Raw genomic sequence first — 20753 nt, 5'->3', positions numbered from 1 at the left:
TTGTCAGGTTTCTTTGAGGCTCTTCTTTTTTTTGAAAACTAAAAGTAAAATGCATCTATTTAAAGATTAAAAGAGACTCCGTAATCCACAGGAAATGCTGGAGAGTCTCACCAAATTAGCCCACACATTTCTTAACCTAATCTAAAAGCACAGCTCCCACTTGACAGACTTTGAAATATTTCATAACATTTGCAATGTTCTCAGCTTCAGCTTTGAAGCTCTCCCCAAAGACTGGGTTTTCCCATCTCTGCATGGATTTATCATCACCTGTCAACATCTGTGCAGATCCTGAACTATTGGGGGAGTTTGGTGCTTTGAAGTGACAATATCAAAGCCACAAACAATTGATGCCACCCCCACATCTCCCTCAGTCAAATATTGATGTGCCAGGGGTCCCATTTCCAGCTTGCTCTAATAACACCTTTCTGCTGCGCACAGAGAAAGTTTTGTCTGCTCCTGTTCCTTCCTGGGACTTGGTGGGATTGAGGAAGAGTTATAAAATGCCATCTGCCCTTCTCATTGTGTGTGATACCTCCATGGGTTCTCCTGCCTGAATTTGTCTGGTACAGAAAATGTTCCCTCATATAAAACAGAGCTGGCACTGCTGGTAATTAAGTTCTCTGAACTAGGACAGAAGACTCCCTTGGGAATCACCATCTTCCTCACCTGTTTCCCAGACACCAGCAGGTTTTCAGCACTGCCAGATTTTGGAAGACAAAGCCTGAGCTGTGGTTTGCTCTCACATTTCCTCCCATAGGAAAGCCCAGCTGGGCTTTGCTTGTTTTACCCCACCCAACCCCAGCTCTCACCTCAGGGAACACCTCACCCCACCCCACTGCACACACAAGGACACTAAATCCTCCTTCTTAAACACAACCTAAGACAGAACTTCTCCAGAACAGCCAAACAGCCAGGAGAGAGGAAGGGAATAAGCAAAGGGAAGCATTTTTGCAGGACAGGTTTCCCAGCTGTTTGCACCTGTGGGCTCAGTCATGCACACACAGCAGCCAAGCAGAGAGAGAAAAGCACATCACAGCCAGGCTGGCACACAGAAACAGCAATTTTCCCAAGTGGAGCAGCTCTGAGTAGCCAGCAAATAATGAAGAGCAAAATTGGAGGTTGGAGCTAAATAGCCTGGGCTGAGTTAGTGGCAAGAGGAAGCAGGTGGCTCTGAGCAGTGGCAGGGCTGCAATTTAGGTTATTTCACAACAAAGATTAAAGTGCTTCACTTCTTTGGTCAGCTCATGTTATCCTTGTGCTTTTCAGCAAGGACTTCGTGTCCGTGGGGAGAGGATTGTATTTTATAGGAGCTTAGTTTGATTTACTGGGCACACAGGTGGAGCAGTGTTTGCTTTTGCAGCTGTAATTTACGATGACTTACAAAGAAAAATGATGTTTCTGTACTTCGGGATGAAGGGCTTAGTGTTGTTTTCACTCTTATTTGTACAAGAAGTTTAAAGTGGTGCTGAGTTTGAACAGTGGAAAGTAGGAGCTGGTGTGAAGATCTAAGCACAGAGCCACACTCCCCTTGGCTCTCCCCGAGCAGTGAAACGGGCTCAAATTAATTATCAAATAAAGCACCATCATTACATTTTTTTTCCTACCCAGCAAGTACCATTTTACAAATGCACATAACATTTCCTGCTGGATTTTTATGTCCCAATCCCTGCATTAATTGAACTGTCGGACCATCCTCCCCCCTCGTATTTTAACCAGACTTTTGAGCTTCCACTGTGCAGCAAGATGAATTGTGGACGTGATGCTGAACCCTTTCCAGCCCCAGCAGCTCAGCTGCAGAACAAATCTGGTAGAGGAGAAAGCTCTCGGGATTCTGGGGTGGGTTTGGGGCCAGCTTGGGGTGAGCTGAGTCCACAGCACAGCCTGAAAGCGTCTGTTCCTCTTACACATCCACGGGATAATATCCTACAGCATCTTGGCCTGGGAATGAGCTTTGGGATGCACCTTCCAGAAGCAAAGGTGAGGTGGTGGTGTCCTGCTTCATCACCACACTCCCTCCATGCCAGTGAGGCTTCACGAGGGGAGACGTGCAGTAAAATCCATCCTGTTATCCCTGCTCTGGTCCCTGTTCTCACCATGCAAAGCCAGCCAGGGTTATCTCATCACCATTGCAGGGACGGGCCTCGTTTGCTGTGTGCTAATTAGCAATGCAGGGCCTGTGCCAGCACTTATCTCCTTGGAAAGCTCGGACAGGCAGAGCTCAGCCTCTCAGGAGCTCAGCAAAGACAGAGCTCACCAGAGACCTGCTTGAGAGCAGCTGGAGAGGGGCAGGATGCCCGAGGAGGAAGAGGAGGATGAGCTCTGATGTGTTCCAGGGGGAACACAGCTCGTCCTTCCAGCAGGAGTGATGGAGCCTGGCAGGGTTTTCCGCCACCAGGAGCTCTCCTGTGATGGGCACCTCAGATGGAAACCCCAGCCCTGAGCTCGAGGACACAAACCCAGGAGGTCACCAGCAGTGGATGTTCCTAATTCACCCTCACTTCGAGAGTCTCTTCCTCTACCCAAAAAAGCTTGAAATGAAATAATGATCATCCAGATGATGTTTTTGCCACCTTTCTGCTGCAGCCTGACACTGGTGCAGTGGCACTGCTGGTCTGCAGAGAGCTTCACGCTGGGCACAGCCCAAGAGCAGCTGTTTGCCCTGGCAGAAGAAAGGGAGAGAAAAAAATTAATGAGCTTCTTTTCAATTCAAACAATGCTCTGACCAATTTTTACGAAGTATGGCTATAAATAACCAGTTCCTTCCAAAAAGTCCATTCAACATGATATTTTGCTCCCCAATACCACAATTAGATGCGATAGTGGAGAAATCTTTTCTTCTTTACAAAAATAATTTTATTTGAGACAATCCTGCCTTGAAAAATAGTCGAATGGTGATAGAAAAGGCATTCCATTAACAAGTTCAGCTGTTCCACCCCACTATGATGACAAGCTCTTATCAAATGGCATTGCATTCACAAGCATTCCCTGGTCGGAATTGTTTGTGGAATCCTCTCCCTACATTTTCAAAGTCCTTGCAGCTGGATTTTATCCTGGTTTCTAAAGGAGAAGAGGTTTCTGCAAGTGTGCTGGTTTATCTGCTGTTTCTCATGTTCAATTCATTACCAGTGTTTAAATCACTCAGTTGTGAGGGGAAGAGTGGGTGGGACAAAGGCAGGAAGAGCCTGAAATTTTAGTGAAAAGTATGGCCTGAGGAAAGCAAAGGAAACAACCAAAACCTGTGTTTTCTGGTGGCAGTGTGCTGCTGGCTGGTCAGGCCATGCTGGTGGACCAGTCTGCATCCATACAGCTGGAAAACACCCCTCCCTCTGCCCTGCCCTGTCTGGACAGGATGGGCAAAGGGGCAGGAGATGGGATCAGGGTTCCTGAAATCAAAGAGAACAGATATGAGATAAAGGATCCAAACCCATGGGACATAAAAACTCCTTAGTCCTGCTGCTGTGTGAGATGCTGCAGAACAAACCCCAGAAAGCAGAGCTGGGTAATGGGAGCAGGATGCTCTAAAACATGAATCTCAGCCTCCAAATGAGAGAGGGGAAGGCAGGACCACACTCTTCTAATATTCTTTCCTGACAGAGGCAGGAATACTTCGGGGAAAGATTCAAGGAGCTCTTGTGCTTGGAGCTCTGCAAAACACTACAGAGCTCTTCAGGGGCAATGTTAAACAAAATTGCAGTCATAAAAAAAGGCCCAGAATATAAGTACAGGTGTTCTGATTGGAACCAGGTCTGACTGCAGAGCACGTGAGTTTGGGAACATGGGAAGAGGGGGGCCAGAGGTGCATTTCCCAAGGGACCTTCCCCTGAGCAGTCCTGGGCTCCTCCATGAGCAGCTCTGTTTAAGCAGTGCTGTGCTACAGGTGAAAACAGGTGGGTTTAAAAATCTGGGGCTGATACACAAAAAGCCATCAGCTTGCACGAAAGCGTGTTTCACAAACAAAAAGTATTCCACTTGACCACTTCTCAAAAGACAGGCGAGGTTATCTGCACCCTGAACTCACCTCTGGAGCTTCCCTAACCCATGCTAGGTGAGAGTCAGGCACTGGGAAAGCTTCCCCAGGGATCAGGGCACTGGAGCCAATTGTGTGGGGGAAAGGTGAGTCTCCACATCTATGAGATTTGTGTTAACAGGAATGGAAATGACAGATCAGATAAAGGTGGATGGAGGAGCAGATTTCTGTGCTGTCCTGATGCCCTCTGCCACCCCCATTTTCCATGACTGGGACTGTCTTAATGTGTAAGAACAAGAGGGGGATTTCAGGATAAAATCTTGGCCCTGTCAAGTTCAGGGTGTTTGTGATTAATCCAAACGGCCACAATTCAGTGACAGTTGCCAAGCTGTTCTTAGATTTGTCAAGTGGGGCTTCCATTTCAGGAGAACCCCTGAGAGCCAACATCCCCAGGGAGCACTGGGCTGTGTTAGGAAGCAAAGGGAAGCAGACTCTGATCCCACAGATTGGTGTCTTCACCCAAGCAGTGCTCAGAGAGCCTGGAATTTGCTATTCTTTCTTTTGTTGCCTGCTTAGGTTTGCTCTTGCAGTCCTACAGAATCCCTTTTGTCTCGAATTCTCTGCGCTGCAGGAAACAAAGGGGAGAGCTGCTGCTCTCACTGTTCAGTCTTTCCTCCACTCAGTGTCAGGATCAGATAAAAGACAAAAGCAGAACAATTTATGGGGCATTTTCAGCTACCTTTGAAAATAAATCAAAGGATGGGACTGTACAAATGACGTTTGATGACATGGAATTTTGGGAAGGGAATTTTTTCAAGCCCAGTTGTTTGAATCCTTCATGAAATCCCCTAATGCATTGCTGTGCCTCCGAGATTGGTGGTAATTTAATTCCACTTACTCTTCTTTCCCTCTCCTGCACTGTCATCATCTCCTCAGATCCCTTTCTTCCCTCTCAGTCCACTGCTCTGTTCCCAGGGTTCGTTGGGACATAACCAAGGCTCTAAGGCTGAACAAACAAAGCCTAAAATAGAACAGTGATTTAACAGAACCAAACACCCAAAGGCCACGGCTTCAACACACTGCAAACAGCTGCCTAATGACAGAACAGCACCAGGAACTCACACTTGAAGTAGATAGGTCCTGGTTTCCTTAAGAACTTGCTCAGCTCTAGGTATTGCTGGTGGCAGTAAGTTCCTCAAGTTATTCAAGTCCAAGAACAGCATCCAGAGCTCCACTTTCAACCCCCTATTCCTAGCAAAGAGAGACAGGAGCCAGTGGGGCTCCAACAGAGAGGGAACAGCTCAAGTTTGGAGATAATTCACATGGAGACAAGGATGAGCCGTGGGCTCCCTTGACTGCTAAACCAAAGGCATTTACCCTAACTGAGAACTGCCATCTCCACCAGCCTAGCACTGAAATTCAAGATTAGTTTTACCATCTCCAGCCCTGAAGGGCCCTTTTAGGCTCACACTCAGCAGCCCTGCACTGACAGCCAGCCAGAGCCTCAGAGTGAGACATCAGCCTCTGGACCTGTCCCTCCAAATCCATCCCTGTTCCTCGGGGAGGGGAGAGCCCTAAGCCATGCTGTGGGTTGTATCCTGAAAGGAATCTCTGCAAGAAGCTGGGAGGCCGCACATCAGCTGCACCTCAGCAGTGTTTGTTCAGGGATATTTCCAGTGAGGATGCTCTGGAGATGCTCCTCCAAGGAGCACAGCACCCTCTCCCCTTCCATAGTTTCCTCAGCAGGAATGCACAACAACAACATTTACCCTTTGCTTGCTCCAGAGAAATTTAATTTACTGAATTCACCTTCCCCGTTTTGTTCATTAAATTGTCTTTTCTTATTTGCAGTGATGAGGCTGTTAGGATGGCACTCGTGGATGTGTGCAGAGATTTGAAATGTACCCTCTTCAAACCCTGCTTATGAGAGGAGTGGGTAGTTAGGCTCAGACACGGTATGAAAAATAATATGCCATGCCCAAATGTCAAATATAATCATGGGTGATATTAACCTCCCCAGTGAAAGGAATACATCCCTTTATGAAATAACCTGGCTTTAATGTTCAAGATTGCTACAACAGATTAAAAGGCAGCCCCTGATAAGTTGCCTACACTAAAAGCATCATGGAAATTTTTACCTCACTTAAGTGATTCACACTATTAATATATAGAGTTTTCTAAGCCATAGCTTTATCCCACAGCTCTGACACTTGAGCAAAATTCATCCTCTGCTGGGTAGATGGAAAGGGAGAGCATCACTTTGTGCTGCCCTTTTCCTGAAGAAACCCCTAAATCTGGGGTATTAAAACAGTATTTTAATATTCAGAAGCCAAACCGAATCTGTGGTGCTGCTTACCCAGGTCAGGCTTCAAATCTGGTCAGTGATAAGGGGGGAGACACTTCAGAGCCCTACTTCTCCAAGTGTGGGCTCTAAAATCTGGTCACCTGCATGTAAGAACTTGCATGAGATAAGAAATAAAATGTGATCAAAACCCCAAACCAGACACACACTCATCCTTCTCCACACAGAAAAAAGGGCAAAGGAAAGGAAAGTAGATGTAATAAATAACTAAGCTTACTCTAGGTTTTGAAGCCAGCAAGTGCTAATTCCTAATGTAATGGTAACCAAGATGATCTGTGAATGCTTACAAGAGAGATTAAGTGGTTCAGCGGGATGGAGATACACCCACCCACACCTGCACGCCATCACCCGAGCTTCCAAACCTTCTGAGATTTGGAAATATCAGACTTCCTTTCAATTGCAGCCTCTCATAACCAATTTCAGTGGCAAGCCTGAGGCTGGCTCTAAGAGCTAAACCATCTTGTTTAATCTGCTTGTTGATGTTCCAGATTTAGTGCTTCCAGAGCTGTACCTTCGGTCTACAAAAACATCGTGCAGCTGCTCCTCTTCCCTTAGAGGCTCTTTAATATCCAGGGCTGTTATCTCTTCAGAAATGGTACAGTGTGAGCCCAGAAACCCCTTGGCAGTGCCTCTGCAAGTGGGAATACAGCTGCCTCAAAGCACCTTTCCAAAAGGACGTGGACAGTGAAGATATTGCACCTCGCCCACGGATTCGATGGCTCTTGCGTGGTGCTCACAGCGCTGTCAAACACCTGCCTCCAGCCCCTCTCGGGAGAGGAGGGGCCAAATGCATTTTCTCACTGCCAAAATGAGGAGAAAATGCAGCACTCTGTGGCACTGTCAGGTTTCTCACTGCTTTGACAGGGCACCTCTTGCCCAGATGGGTTTCAATCTGGCCATGGAGCATCACTTTTGCAGCCAGTCCTATCTCCTGTTCCCCGTGGGACTGGAAAAACTGGGGGCTTGAAGTGAAAGAAGACAAAGGTTCTGGGAAGGAAATCTCAATATTTATACCTACACATGCACAAGCAGCCACTGCAGGTCCAACCATGGAATGTTGGAAGGGACCTTAAAGATCAATGAGAGGATGAATGGAGGACTTGCTGGTCTTGTGCTGAGAGGCAAGAGGGGTTCAGGAATTATCTCCCTTCGCCCCCTGCCCAGGCTCCATCCAGCAGCTCCCTGCCACATGTGATGGGGTTCATACCACTGCTTGCAAGACTTTACTAGAGCCTTGGGGAGAGGGGATTGCTCTGTCACAGACTCAGCAAAATATCTGTTACATCAGAGAGTCCTTCTCATTTCTCCTGAGTGCACTAATGCCTCAGCTACCACCACTCCCAAAGAAATCCGGTTACCCAAATCCCAGTGATCCCGCCCCTACTGAGAGCCCAATACACTCACAGTGGCAATGAGGAAGGAGGTTGCAGGGATGGAGCCACAGAGCTGCCCCAGCCTCTCTTCACAATTAATTCCACCCCAGGTAATAAGCTCATCAGTCTTATATTTTATAGATTTAACCAGGAAAAGAAAAATCCTTGTCCAATTCCCAACAGCTCCTTGGTTTGAAAGGAAATTGTTGCCTTTTGGAAGTGTGAGTTATGGAGGAGAGGGACAAAGCAGTGCTGTGCATCCCCAAGGTGCCTGGTGAGGGATCCACTCTTTAAAACTTGATTCTGAGACAAATAAAGGTCAAGCCATTATGGGATTTGTAGCCACAACACTTCATTTGTCTTTATTCCTCTTCCTCACAGAAAGCTCTTGATATACCCAGAAAATAAGAGTCCCAGTGCACCAAAGCGATTTTGAACAGCAATAGTCTGTGAAAAACCCTCATGAAGCATTATCACTCATTAACATCACAGGACAGAAAAGGCTGGGCTGGGGAAAGAGCTGGGAATCTCTTTGGTTCTTCCTTCCCTGAACTGGATGGCTAAACCAGAAGCACTCAAAGTAAATCCACAGACGAACCACCACCAAAAAAAAAAAAAAAAAAAAAAAAAAAATCCTGTCTTTGTATTTAAGTGGATAACCATAAAGGTCTGGGGGAGGCTACTCCAAGCTGAAGGAGATTTACTCATCTCATGTCTCTGTAAATGCACCCAGCACATTTCAAGCAGAATTTCACCATTTCAGTTTTTGCAGGAAAGGCTTTAAAGCGATCAAACAACACAAGAGCTCTCAGCACCCTCTCTCCTTCCTATCTCCAGCAAAAATCGTATTTGTATTTTTTCTATGGACTGTTGTTGTCAAATTGAAATTCAGGGATGGAAAATTGGATTCTGCTGAGTTCTGATGACTTTTTTTTTTTTCTTGTATCTGAATTTCTGATGATCAACGTTATTTAGAAAATTTCTCACAGACTTCAGCAATGAAAATTGGACCCTGCATTGGCATCCTGGGAAAGGGATGGGAAGAGCTGCCAGTTCAGCAGTTTACCAAAAACATTATCCCAGTTTTCAGCCTGGAAAACAAAAAAAAATATCCTGTGTTCAGGTACATTTCTGCTTGTCATTTTGTGATCCATCCACTTTTCCATGCTTTTATTTATAAAGACAGAACATGCTGAGGCTTAACATGTACTATATGGGAGCCACGTGTGGCTTTTTGACTGCACAATACCATTAATAACCAGACATTACAAATTCAAAATGAGCCGTATGGAGGTCTCCCCTTCTCTGTTTTTACTCTCTTTAAAAGTCTCTGGCATGTCTGCCCTGGGGACCACAAACACAATAAAACATATTCTGTAGCTAATTCATACTAACTGTCATCATTAGGCATTTAACAGGCAATGTCAAGACAATGTCCATGCAGCTGGAAGTGTCTCCACTTGCTGTCTTTCCTAATCAAGAATTAACTCATCTTTCTTCTCACAAGAGAACATGAGCTTTCTCCTTTCCCCCTTTCCAGGCCATTTGTCATCAGAGATTAGTCCAGATTTATGACACAGTTTCGCCAGGGCAGGCAGGGTTAGTGGGTTATTTTTCCGAAAGAACAGCACTGGTAGGTCCCTACCCTCTCTCAGTTCTCTGGAAATGCCCACATTTCCCTGGTTTGTATTGGTGGCTCTCAAGCGACCTGGTAAATGCAGTCCTCCAAGTTGTGCAAGCACAAAAAAGTGGGTCAGAGTCTGCAGCAATTACAGGAAAAATATGGAGATGACAGTTCCAACTTTCAAATTATTCACCAGAAAGTAAATCTGCTCCTGGCTTTCTCAGGAATTACTTTTCCTCCCACAAATAACATTCCTAGCCCACTCCTCAGAGCACTGACTAAATGAGCACTGGGTATTATATAAATAGGAATTATTGAATTAATGACAAGGTGTAAAATTCCTCTACCAAGACAACCCATTAAAGTGACTGATTCCATTTGTTGCCCTAAAGTTCTCGTGGGAAGGGTCATGAATACATTCATATTTGCTCCTTCCATTCTAAGCCAAGAAATACAGAAACATCTCCACATGGGAAGGCAGCACTTCTGCAGAAAGCAAACCCAACTTCTTCCTGGTTCAGCCCTAGAGAGTTGGGAAATACACTGATCCAAGACCCAGAAGACAGAGAGCAGTTTGCACCTCTCTTTTGGTCTGCACAAATGACAACAGATATTTTTCGTGGGTGGTTTTTATCTTTCACTTTTTAGTTTCCAGGAGAGGAAGGAGTCCTCTTGCTCAGAGATACAAAAAGGAATGTGCTGGAGTTATTTGGGGTGTGAAGAAGAGCAGGGTTCTCAGATCATAACAGTATTTTACTCCTGATCCAAAACACCTTAAAGAACAACATTAAACCCCTGTCCCGGGTCTATCCCTGTTATGGCTGGAGGGATCTTCCTATGGCTTTCCTTGACTTTTGGCAATTTATTCTGAATTCGGGGTAAGTAAAACCTCAGGCAGAGTCAGGTTAGCACAGAGGAGAAATCTTAACATCAGTGAAGGGGTGAACCCAGATAGTGTTTCCTGCCTCTGGGCAACTGAGGGCAAACTAGCTCCTGACCTCAGGGTGTCCAGTAGAGGGATTTGACCCTTCTCCAGCACCATCCCAGTGAGCTTGTTGAACACATAAAAGCAATGATGTTGCTCCTCCGAAGTCAGTGATTTGATCAGTCCTCTCACTTAGGAAATGATCGATTTTCTCGTATTACCAGGATAAAATCTAGCCTGTAATATGTAGGTCATGAACTCATCTTTCTCCACCTTCCTTGTCTCCGGGCACAGTACAACCAGAATTAATGACAATAATAATAAACTCCTTTGGAGTTTAACGATTATTCATTAGCAGGAGTACATCAGTTCTGCAGTCTCCTTTCCCCTTGGATCCTTGACTCTCTGAGCTGCTCTGCTTATGTTTAAGAGGAACAATCAATGAGCACCGTGCAGTCCTGGCTTTCTGGGCTGTTAATCTCTCCATTACTCAGTTAGGCACAGTCCCCTCGGCTTCAGCTGAGTCCATGTGCCAAAAGAAAAGCCCACACAATCAAACATATCCTTAGAGCTTAGCACGTCACCAGGCTGCATCTCCTGGGAACAGGGATGTCCTGGGACAGCAGGAATGTGCTGGTGACAAGAGGATACCTGGGGTATGTCCCTCAGCACTTCCATCTTCCAGCACACAGATGAAGCTGAGAAGCCATGTCCATATCCTAAAACCTTCCTGGGACCCTGGGAGAGCAGAGCAGGGCAAGAACAGGCCTGAAAAGTCACAACACCTCTGCAGGGTCCTTCTTCCACCATCCAGGGACTTGGGCAAGAACCAAAGTAAGGGTTGAAACCTCAGGAGAAAGTGGGAAGAGCTTCAGCAACTTCAGTAGGACTAATGTTTCACTGGGAGGGACTTTACCAGCCTGTGACTCAAGTGTTCCATCAAGGCCTGAAGCTCATCCTCTGAGCAGAACATCTGCCCTGATTCCAAGGCTTTCCTGGCACTGGGCTGCACACCAGGGCAGGGAGAGCATCCTGCTGGTGGAGGCCTCCAAGCTCTCTCTCTCCTCTCTCCTCTCTTTTTGGCCCCTGAATATAATTCATCCAAGCTTTTATGAGGCAATTCACATCCAGATTTTATTAGAAGTGGAAGGCCCTTTTATTTCCTCAGTGTATTCAGCACACAAAGAGCTGATGCTCTGGTTAATTTTATTTCTGTGCCTTCTGTGTTTTAATAATGATCTCCCCAGTTCCATGCAGCTCTGAAAAGGTGGGGGAGATGGAGAGATGTGAGTTGGAATAATGTAATTATGTACTGCAGACAGAGAAATACTGGTTAAAGTGAAGTGTAATGAATATAGGACTGAGGCAGAGATATAAAAGGCTACTTAAAGTATAAAATCTGATGTATCTGCACATTTACCAGGCATGGGAATGCACTCAAAAAAGAAAAAAAGTGCAGCTATTATTTCAAGAAGAAAGTAAAATTATGTAAAAACTTACTTTTATAAAAAAATAGTGCAGAAGTGGAAAAAACCCACACAAACAAGGCACACATATAGCTCCCACTCTATGTGGGTTGTTTTATTTTTACTGTTTTTTTGAAACCAACAAGACAAAGATTCAGCAGAAAAAAAAAAAAAATCTTCCTGTGACACAGAGTATTTGTGTGTGGGTGACAGTAGGAAATGACACACAACTCCAAGCTCATACAGGCCAGGGCTTGTCCTTCTGGTACTTCTTTCATCCCCCAGCTGAGATCTCCCTGTTCCTGCAGCTGCCTGATGGAGGATATCAAACCAAAGACACTTCCACTCCTCCTGTGCAGATTTTTCCAAGTGCATCCAACCTGACTGGAACACCAGGCAGAATCATGTAAAGGCAGTCAGGCTTTGTAAGCCTTGGTTAAAACCAGGAAGGGATTCAGCTCCATTTTAACATCATTCCTTTATCTGATGTTCACAGTCTGCATGTCATTAAGTGAATGTGTTTTGGTTTCTGAGGGATGCACACAGAGCAGGCATTGAGAGACTCAGCAGTGAGTGAGAACTACAGACCACATAACGGGAAAATTAAAATCTGTCTGTACAGCACATGGAATCCCCCTGGCAGAGTCAAGGAAATTAATTTTAAATAAATGGGGTTAAACACCAAAGAATCTCTCTCTTGTTTGGGCTGGGGTTTTTGTTGGTTTTTGTTTTTTTCCCCACAAGAAATCACACTGTCAGCAGCACCCCTACAACTGGAATTAAAAGAAAAAAATCCACTGGCACAGGCTGTCCAGAGAATCTGTTGATGCACCATCCCTGGAAACAGTCACAGTCAGGTTGGATGGGGCTTTAAACAGCCTGATCTGGTTAATGATGTTCCTGATCATTCCAGGGAATTGAAACTAGAAGACTTTTAGTGGTCCCTTCCAATTCAATTCTATGATTTTTATGAAATGTCAGAAGCCTCATGTTGGCTCAGCTGAAAATGTAAAGGTTGATACAGAGCAGGGTGGAAAGGTTCCCATCTTTCCCTGAAAACCTGTGTATTGCTGCCAGTGAGCAACATGCAGCTTTCAGCTGGTTCCTAAGGAAACAACAGAGGTGTAACCAGGTGGTGGGGGTGTGGCAGGGCCCCATTGCAGTGTTTTTGGGGTGCTGGGGACAGAGAGTCCTCAGAAAGCCCCACAGCCCATTAAGGTCCCTGCACACCCCAGCTGAATCAAACCTGAGATCAACCCTGCTCCTCCAGCTCCCGGAGGGAGAGAGGACTGGGTGTTCCATTCCTGTCCTGCACTTGCAAATGTTGACAGGCACCATTTCTCTTGCTTTTGAACCAAATGTAAAACATCCTTGGAGAGCTCCCCTGAGTTTTGACGCTGATTTCGCTGTCCACACGCTCCTTCACCCACTTCACCCAGAAGCTGAGCAGAAGCATCATTTTTAACAAGATGCTGCAGATTGAGCAGAGTAATTAATCTCAACAGCAAGTGCTGTCCACTTTTTCCTGGTAATTCATTTAAAGTGGGAAGTTAATTCCATTCAATGGAGCTACCCTTCACCACTTAGAGAAAGACACAGGCTTTGAACACCCTCGAGTGAAGTGTTCTGGCACAAACCTTCTTCCTCCTCCTCTATCTGCCCTGACCCCCTGCATCCCTAGGGAATGCCACATGCCAGTGCTGTGTGATCCTCCCTCTCGAGGCTGATTAGCCAGAGCTGGAGAGTTCAGGGAGGTGAGAGCATCGGCATCCTCATGCTGACGTTTGATCGCCGGCGGCTGCCAGTGCTCCCAATTAGCCTGCAAACACCGCCTCCGGCTCACAAATACTTTAAAAAATGAAGTTTGACAAAAAGCCGCCTGCCTCGCCTTTCTTCAACCCTCTCTGCCATATCAAAGCCTTTGAGAGTATCTGAGGACAACTTTTATAGGCGAGAAGGGCCCATTTGAGCGGTGTCTCATTAGTGCCGTGGCTGTGCTGCGCACGGAGCTGCAGAGCATCCATCAGCCCACTTACCAGGAGCACTCCTGAATACCAGCGAGCGTGTTAGGCTGGGCAGTTACCTCTGAAGGAGCCACCAAAGGGCTTTTCAAGCAGAAAGGTCATCCAGCTCATCTGCTTCTCGGGGAGCTGATTAGAGCCAGCGCATTTCGGGAGCCGTGGCACCCCGCAGCAAGTCCATTCCCTGGCTCTTTTTTCTCCCTTTGCTCACAGGAGTGATCTGCAGCTCATCAGAGGGGGTTCAGTGGGGGAGGACAGCAGCAGCACTTATTTTAATAAATAACATTCCTGAGTTGGCTTTCCAGGCTGCAGCTTGGTGAGGGATGTGATGAACATTGGGAGGGGAGATGGAGAAAGATGCTGGCACAGGGTGCCCAGGGAACCTGTGGCTGCCCCACCGCTGGAAGTGTCCAAGGCCAGGTTGGACAGGGCTGGGAGCAACCTGGGATAGGGGAAGGTGTCCCTGCCTGTGGCAGGGGAGTGACACTGGATGAGCTTTAAGGTTCTGGAGGATAAGGCTGGTTGTGCCTCCTTGATCCCTCGTTGATAAGTCAATATTAAAAACATCACTGGGGGTGTTACCCTGAGCAGTGATTCCAACCTATGGCCTGCAGTGGGAAGGTCCCAGATTTCTGGCAGGGCTGGTGTATTTCAAGGTGTGTTTCTGCACTGAGGAGGTCTTGGGGCAGTTCTGCTCATTTTCAGTGTATTTTCCAGGACTGTCTGCACTCCTGGTTTTAAGACACCACAGCAGACCTGCTCCAGCTGCTGCTCAGGTCAAAGTCCTTACAAGGAGAAATCATCACCAATGTGTTTGCACAACAGTTAGGAAAAGCATTTGCACTGGGAAAACAGAAGGAATATCTTTAGTTGTTACTTCTGCAATTTAACTCGACTGTTGGAGGCATCTGATGAAAATAGTGCCAGAAACATTGGCAAGCCTATCTCTCTCAAAAACCAAAATGCATCACAGCATTAACCCCACTTTAATGGATAAGCTCAAAAAAAAGGCTCAAGGTGGACAAATATTCTAAGAACACCTTTCTTTTTTTTTCCTCTCAAAACAGCTCCTTCTATTGTATCTCCAATACATTTATTTTCAATTGTTATTTCTCATGTAACTGTGAGGAGATTAAATACTTGGAAACACAACAAAATATATAAATTAAAACAAATGTTTTGATTAATGCAAACCCATTGGCATTTCTTTTCCTGAATAATTTAAAAATTAAGCTGAGAAAACCAATCTCTTGTCTGAGAAGCCTCGGTAAAAGGGAATGTTTGGTATTTTGCAGCACTTCTGTTAAGTGCTGGACTGGTGTCAGCATCTCATTCTTTTAACACTTAGAACAATTTTAACCCACCCACACTCCAGCTCTGAATTATTTAAGAAAAGATGTGTTTTTCTAGACCTTCTTTATAGCCTCTCAGCAATATGTCTGCTTGTACTTGGCATTTCTCATCTAGGATAAAAATACTGTATTTAAATATTAGTGAGAGTGTCCACAATATGTGTATCTTTGAAGCAAAGTTGGGCCATAATTTGTCTTCCATCCCTCACTCTTCTTTCATAAAAATGTAAGGGATTTCTCCCATATGGAAATAATCTGATCTTGAAAGGAAAATTAATGTAACATCCATGGGTGAGCCCTTCTCTTGTTCAGCAGGCTTTTGTTAGGGAAGACAACTCTTCCATATAGCTACATTAAAATCGATGGGAAAAAAATCAAGTTATCTTTTTTTGAATGTTTTAGAGTGTTATTTTAATGAGTCTGCCTTTCTGCTACTGCTGGAAATAAAATATTCACTGTGAGGAGAGAGTAAATATTGTCCCACAGGCAGAACAAGGCAACCAGAGGCTGACAGAGAGAAGCCACTTCGGGTGACACAGTCTGTCTGCAGCTGGATCCCCTATCCCAAAGCCAACATTCCTGCAGTGTGGAACAGGACTACCTTCCTGATCCATTCTTGGACTGAAATGGAGCCCTGAAGCCTTTGAGCACACCAGCAGAGTCACAGAGGTGATTCCATGCACACACAGTGAGGTTTGCACACAGACTGGATGGGAAAGAACTTGTAGAGTGCAAAAACCAAGCCAAGCTGGGCCAAATTCCTGCTAATGCAGGCAGAGGTTTGGCAGTGTTTGAGCTGTGTTTAGCACATGGGTCACTTGGGTTGGCTCCCAGGGGGAAATCGGATCTTTCCTGGGAAAGCTGCTCAGGGACACACACGGGAATGGCAGGAGGAGACACCAAATCCCCCACACCTCAGAGACATTCTGTTTTGAACTTCTGCCTCAGGGCTTTCTGCACGTTCTGGATCTTCTCTGTGATGACAGTGTCACTGAGGTGATCCCCAAACTTCTGCTTCAGCAGCACCCTGATGATTTTGATGCAGCGTTCGTCCATCATGGGCTTGGCCTCCCGGAAGGTGTTGCCCCTGCGCCCCGTGATGGAGTGGCTCTGGATGTAGTCTGAGGTGAAGAGTTTGTAGAGCAGAGTCTTGCAGGCTGTGCTGATTTTCTGGTCAAACCTGATGGTCTCTTTGAGCTGCTCCTTGGTGTAGCCATTGAAGAGCTCCACCACCTCACATGGCTGTCGGTGGGGCTCCTCCTGGAAGGACAGGGATTCCAGCCTCTGCACCTTCTTCTTCAGAGAGAGAACGTCCTGTTGGAGGTCCAACACCATCCTCTCCAGCTGCTCTATCTTCTCTGCCCTGAAAAATAGAAGTTGCATGTGTAAAGGCAAGAAAACACCATGTCCTCACTGTGGATGTCAAGCAGTGATTAGATGCCTTCTGCAAGCAGGGCAGGACAACTTTTCCAACAGAGTATCAGCCCTTACAGCTATTCCTGGGTGAGGAATAAGGCAGGAGAGAAAATGTCATGGTCTGGACTTTTCAGTGCTCAGGGATGTTCAGTTTAGCCCTCAACACTTCCTTGGCATGCATACATGGAGACTTTGATGCTCAATTTTCTTCTCAGTTGTAAGGAAAGACATAAAGTCTGTCTTGCAAGTCCCAGGACACACATATTTGTGGTATTAAACAACAGACTTGCGAGAAATGAACCACAAGAACCATAACTTGGATTTTTTTTGGCACCCATTTCTTTGAACAAAAACTGTCCCTGGTATCACTTTATCACTGGATACTGGTCATCAAAGTAATGAACAATAAACCAAAGAACACACAGCCATATTTTGATTGTTATAGGCAAGAGCTTTGTAGTTTCTGCTCTGTTTTAGAGCCTTCTTACATCTCTAAATCCAAGCCCTACAATCAGAAACACCTGGCTCAATAGTGAAGAGACTCAGCAACTTTGGGGTTTAAAATTGCCCCACTTTGCCACCCATCTGTGATCTCACTGCTCACTCTTGTAGTGAGGAGGAAAACACAGTTAGGAACAAGTGCCTCCTTTTGCTAATTACCTTTCCACCTCACCAGGACTGAAATTTTTGTGAACTCTCTCGAAGCCATCCGTCTCTTGCAAAGCATCAATCTTTCGCTCTTCACGGCTGGAAGAAACAAGCAAGTTAAATAGCACTGCCACAGACAGCACTGTGCTCATATTCATATTCATTCCTGAGGAGAATTATCTGGAATTCACAGCAAAGTCAATTCGGGTTTCATTCACAACAAGAATAAAATAGATTGAGGGGGAAGATGAAGTGTTCTTCATGTGGACAAAGTCCTGTGCATCCCCCTGGCACACAGATATGGGGAACCTCCCACTGACCCACCATGGAATCAGGATCTCAGAGCACAGGGTCATTTCTCTGCTGTATGTGCCCACATAAACTCCTGTTAACTTCTTTGCTTTGGATTTAACCTGTATGAGCATCTACTCAAAGCAAGCACAGCCAGAGAAAGGAGACAGAATGGAAATCAATATGTGGTGTGAAACATTCAGGGTCCTTTCTGTGCTTTCAGGTGTTACCTGTTCAGACAGATCTGCTGCTGGCACGGGGACAAGATGCCATCTGACTTCCTCTTCACTGGAAGGGCAACATAATCTGCAGCAGGGGTGGGAGACAAGCTGAAGAATCAGCTGTTGAAAAGGTCCTGAATCCTTCTGTTTCCAGAAGAGATTATCTATGCACCCCTGCTAGACTGCACGGCAACACATTATTCAATTTGCATAAACAGTGATCCAGACAGGCTCTCCAGGACTGATCAAAGGGGATTTGTTATTAGAAAAAGGTGGCATCTCAAGGGCTTCTGTTCCCAGTGCAAAAGATATGGTGGGGGCAAGGCAAGCAGAGCCAACATGTCTCTGGATGCTGCTGTTAGTCAGCAGGTAAATAAGACACTAGCATATTTTCATAAGTGCATTTAATGGGTGTAGTAGTGGGTGGAAAAATAGGGAAATAGGCAAATCTGAGAAGGTTTGACTAATGGAGACACAGGGCATTTGGGAATTTCAGTTATTTAGGCAGGCAGTCAGATTGTCTTTTGGCTTAGGGTGAGAGGACTGCTAGCCCAGGAGACAGAGCTTGTGCCTAACAGAGCAGAGACCACACACTCCATACAGGCATCTCCCTTGAGACAGCCCTTCTGGAGGAGATCTCCCAGATGGAAAGGACCAGGAAATGCCATCTTTAACCTCTGTAGCCCTGAGACAAAGCCCATAGAGCCACAGTGCAAAGCAGAGATTTCCTGGCTGCCCTGCAAGTTCCCATCCCACCCTGTCACTCAGGACCAGGCAGCAGAGCCAGAACCCAAGGTTACCTCTGGCAGCTGGACCAACCATGTCTTCTTCACCCTGGGAAGTCCCTGGCCCTGGAATGGCCATGGTGATGAAGGTGGATGGAGGTGTGAAGGCACTGGCTGGGTGGGGGGGAGCTGCCAGTGAGCAGGGGCTTCCCAGGACACGTCTGTCCTTGAGGATGGAGGAGCTGCTGGCATCATGGGGCAGGCTGGCCTCAGTCACCCTCAGCAGTGGCTTTGCAGGATAGGTCTTGTCACTGGGGTATTTCCTGGATGCATTCCCTGGGGTCCATTTTGGAAAGGTTTTCCTGGATTTTTTTGGTGGGGATGGCATCATGCTGTGGACAGCTGGTTCTTCTTCTGAAAGCAAGGGAGATACTCAGGATGCACAGTGGGGCAGCAATGTTGTGTATCTTCCATTCCCACTCGGTGCTTTGTACACTGATGGCAGTGATGTGAAATTTATGATGGCACAACAACATTCTCAGCATCCTCCCAACCTGAAAAGCCTCACAGAAGTAACAAGGTGAAATGTTCAAAAGCCCTTACTCACTTAACTTCTCCAGGAGCTGTCGATCTTCCAGCAGCTTCCTCTCCAAAGTATCTTTATGCTCTGTAGGAAGAGAAGATCTTTCAGCAACCAAAACTCCTTCTTGGAAGGTTTCTCCTGAGCAGCCCCAGATTGCAAACTCAGGCCAAGGAGGTGTCACTTACCACTTATGCCTTCCACCATGCCCCAGTACAGCCCACTGAAGCCAGGGCAGCGGGCCAGGACCTGCTCCCCCACGGTGTAGAGGTGGAAGGGCTTGCGGGGCTCCTTGATGTTCTCGATGTTGATGACCCGGCTGCCGTCGGGCCAGCTGATGAGCACGTAGAGCTTGGCTGACATCAGGGCTGCCCACCTGGAGCAGAGGGAGCAGTGTGGGAATGTCACTGCAAGGATTTGGGCTCTCCTGTGGCTGGGAGTGTTCACAAGCAGTGCTTTACCTGGGGCAACACAACCTGCAGATATAAAATACTTGGCCCTGTGTTTTCTCTACCAGTTATTTCCCTGTTCCCAATCCCACCCTTCTGAGCTTGTCTCATCCTAAAGCTCTTCACCGGGAGGCTGTCTTGGGTCTGACTGAGCACAGCCACACACGCCTTCAGTGCATCCAAGTGTCCTTTGCAGTGACAGCCATGGGGTCAGGCTGGGCTAGCCTTCACAGCAGACACTTCGAGCAGATGCTGAACAAGCCACTGAGCAGACACAGGCTGGTTCCTCTGCCCCTGTGAACCATCACAGCTCAAATGACTTCAGTGGTTCTACAGCAGTCTGCTTCAGTGCAGGGCTGGGTCTGTGTGACATCAAGGCAGTGCAGAGAAGAGACTCAAAAAGACCCAGGGGTATTTCAGGAAACGATCATCCCTTTGCCTGCACAATTATTTCCCCCAGTAAACATCAAAATGCTTTGATAAGGAGAACAGAAAATTCCCTTTATTTCACCCATGGGGAAACTGAGGCACAGACCAGTGATAGATATGTCTAAGGCAGTCAAGCAACAAAGTTGCAAGGAGCTGGATCCTAAGTCCTGGCCCACTGCTCTGCCCACTGAGATGTCTCTTTCTGCCCCTGGAGCAGACTTCAATCACTGGAGAAACTGGAGAGCCAGGCTGGTGGTGATTTCCAAAACCTCCTGTTCCAGAGGAGCAGCTGAGGAGCTGACGGCTGCTGAGCTCAGGAGCTGTTTCTTTCCAGCTCCTAAGGGCAGAGCAATCTGCAGGATTTGGCAGAAGGGTTCTGGGGACAGGGCTGAGCCCATGTGCTGGTGGAGAATAGCCATGGTGTGCAAAGAAGATGGGAAGGAGATGGGGCAAACAGAGGAGAGTTGGAGCGGAGACAAACTGGCAGGAAAGGCAGCTAGGACCCAATTTATTCCAGTTTCTTGTTTTGTCTTCCCACCCTCATTAAAGTCCTGCCTGGATTTGATTCCTCTCACTTGAAAGGTTCAAGTTCACCCTGGAGAACTTTCTCCTTCCCCACTTCCACCACCATCAGCTGCAGCAAAGCTCCCCGCAGGAACCGTAACTCTCCCCAAACCTGCCAGTCTGCCCTGCTGGCACAGTCTCACACTTGATTTTCTCCAACCCTTTTCTCCTGACTGATACACACCCTGGCATTATCAGGAAGCACCACATACAAATTTTCTGAGTGCCTCAGTCTCCCCACATCCCATCCCCTGCAGCAGGCAGCTGCCCCCAGCCCTCTCCCAAGCACAGGGAAGGCTACAGAGCAGAAACTGGGATAAATGCATAGCTGAACCCTCTC

At 46.6% G+C, this 20753-nt stretch overlaps 1 protein-coding gene across 1 annotated transcript; it reads right to left on the bottom strand.

Moving 5' to 3' along the window:
* Positions 1–15941: 15941 nt before the first annotated feature.
* On the bottom strand, positions 15942–19406 carry LOC136368310 (uncharacterized). The gene is made up of 6 exons (XM_066330443.1): positions 19160–19406; positions 18999–19058; positions 18467–18805; positions 17676–17751; positions 17167–17253; positions 15942–16453 (listed from the first exon to the last, which is right to left on the bottom strand). The coding sequence occupies exons 1-6, from the start codon at positions 19332–19334 to the stop codon at positions 16006–16008; spliced, it is 1185 nt and encodes a 394-aa protein (XP_066186540.1). The 5' UTR covers positions 19335–19406; the 3' UTR covers positions 15942–16005.
* Between the last annotated feature and the right edge of the window lie 1347 nt (positions 19407–20753).

The sequence above is a fragment of the Sylvia atricapilla genome, chromosome 16, assembly GCF_009819655.1.
Source record: "Sylvia atricapilla isolate bSylAtr1 chromosome 16, bSylAtr1.pri, whole genome shotgun sequence".
Taxonomy (NCBI): Eukaryota; Metazoa; Chordata; class Aves; order Passeriformes; family Sylviidae; genus Sylvia; species Sylvia atricapilla.
This window is presented reverse-complemented; position numbering and strand designations above follow the sequence as displayed.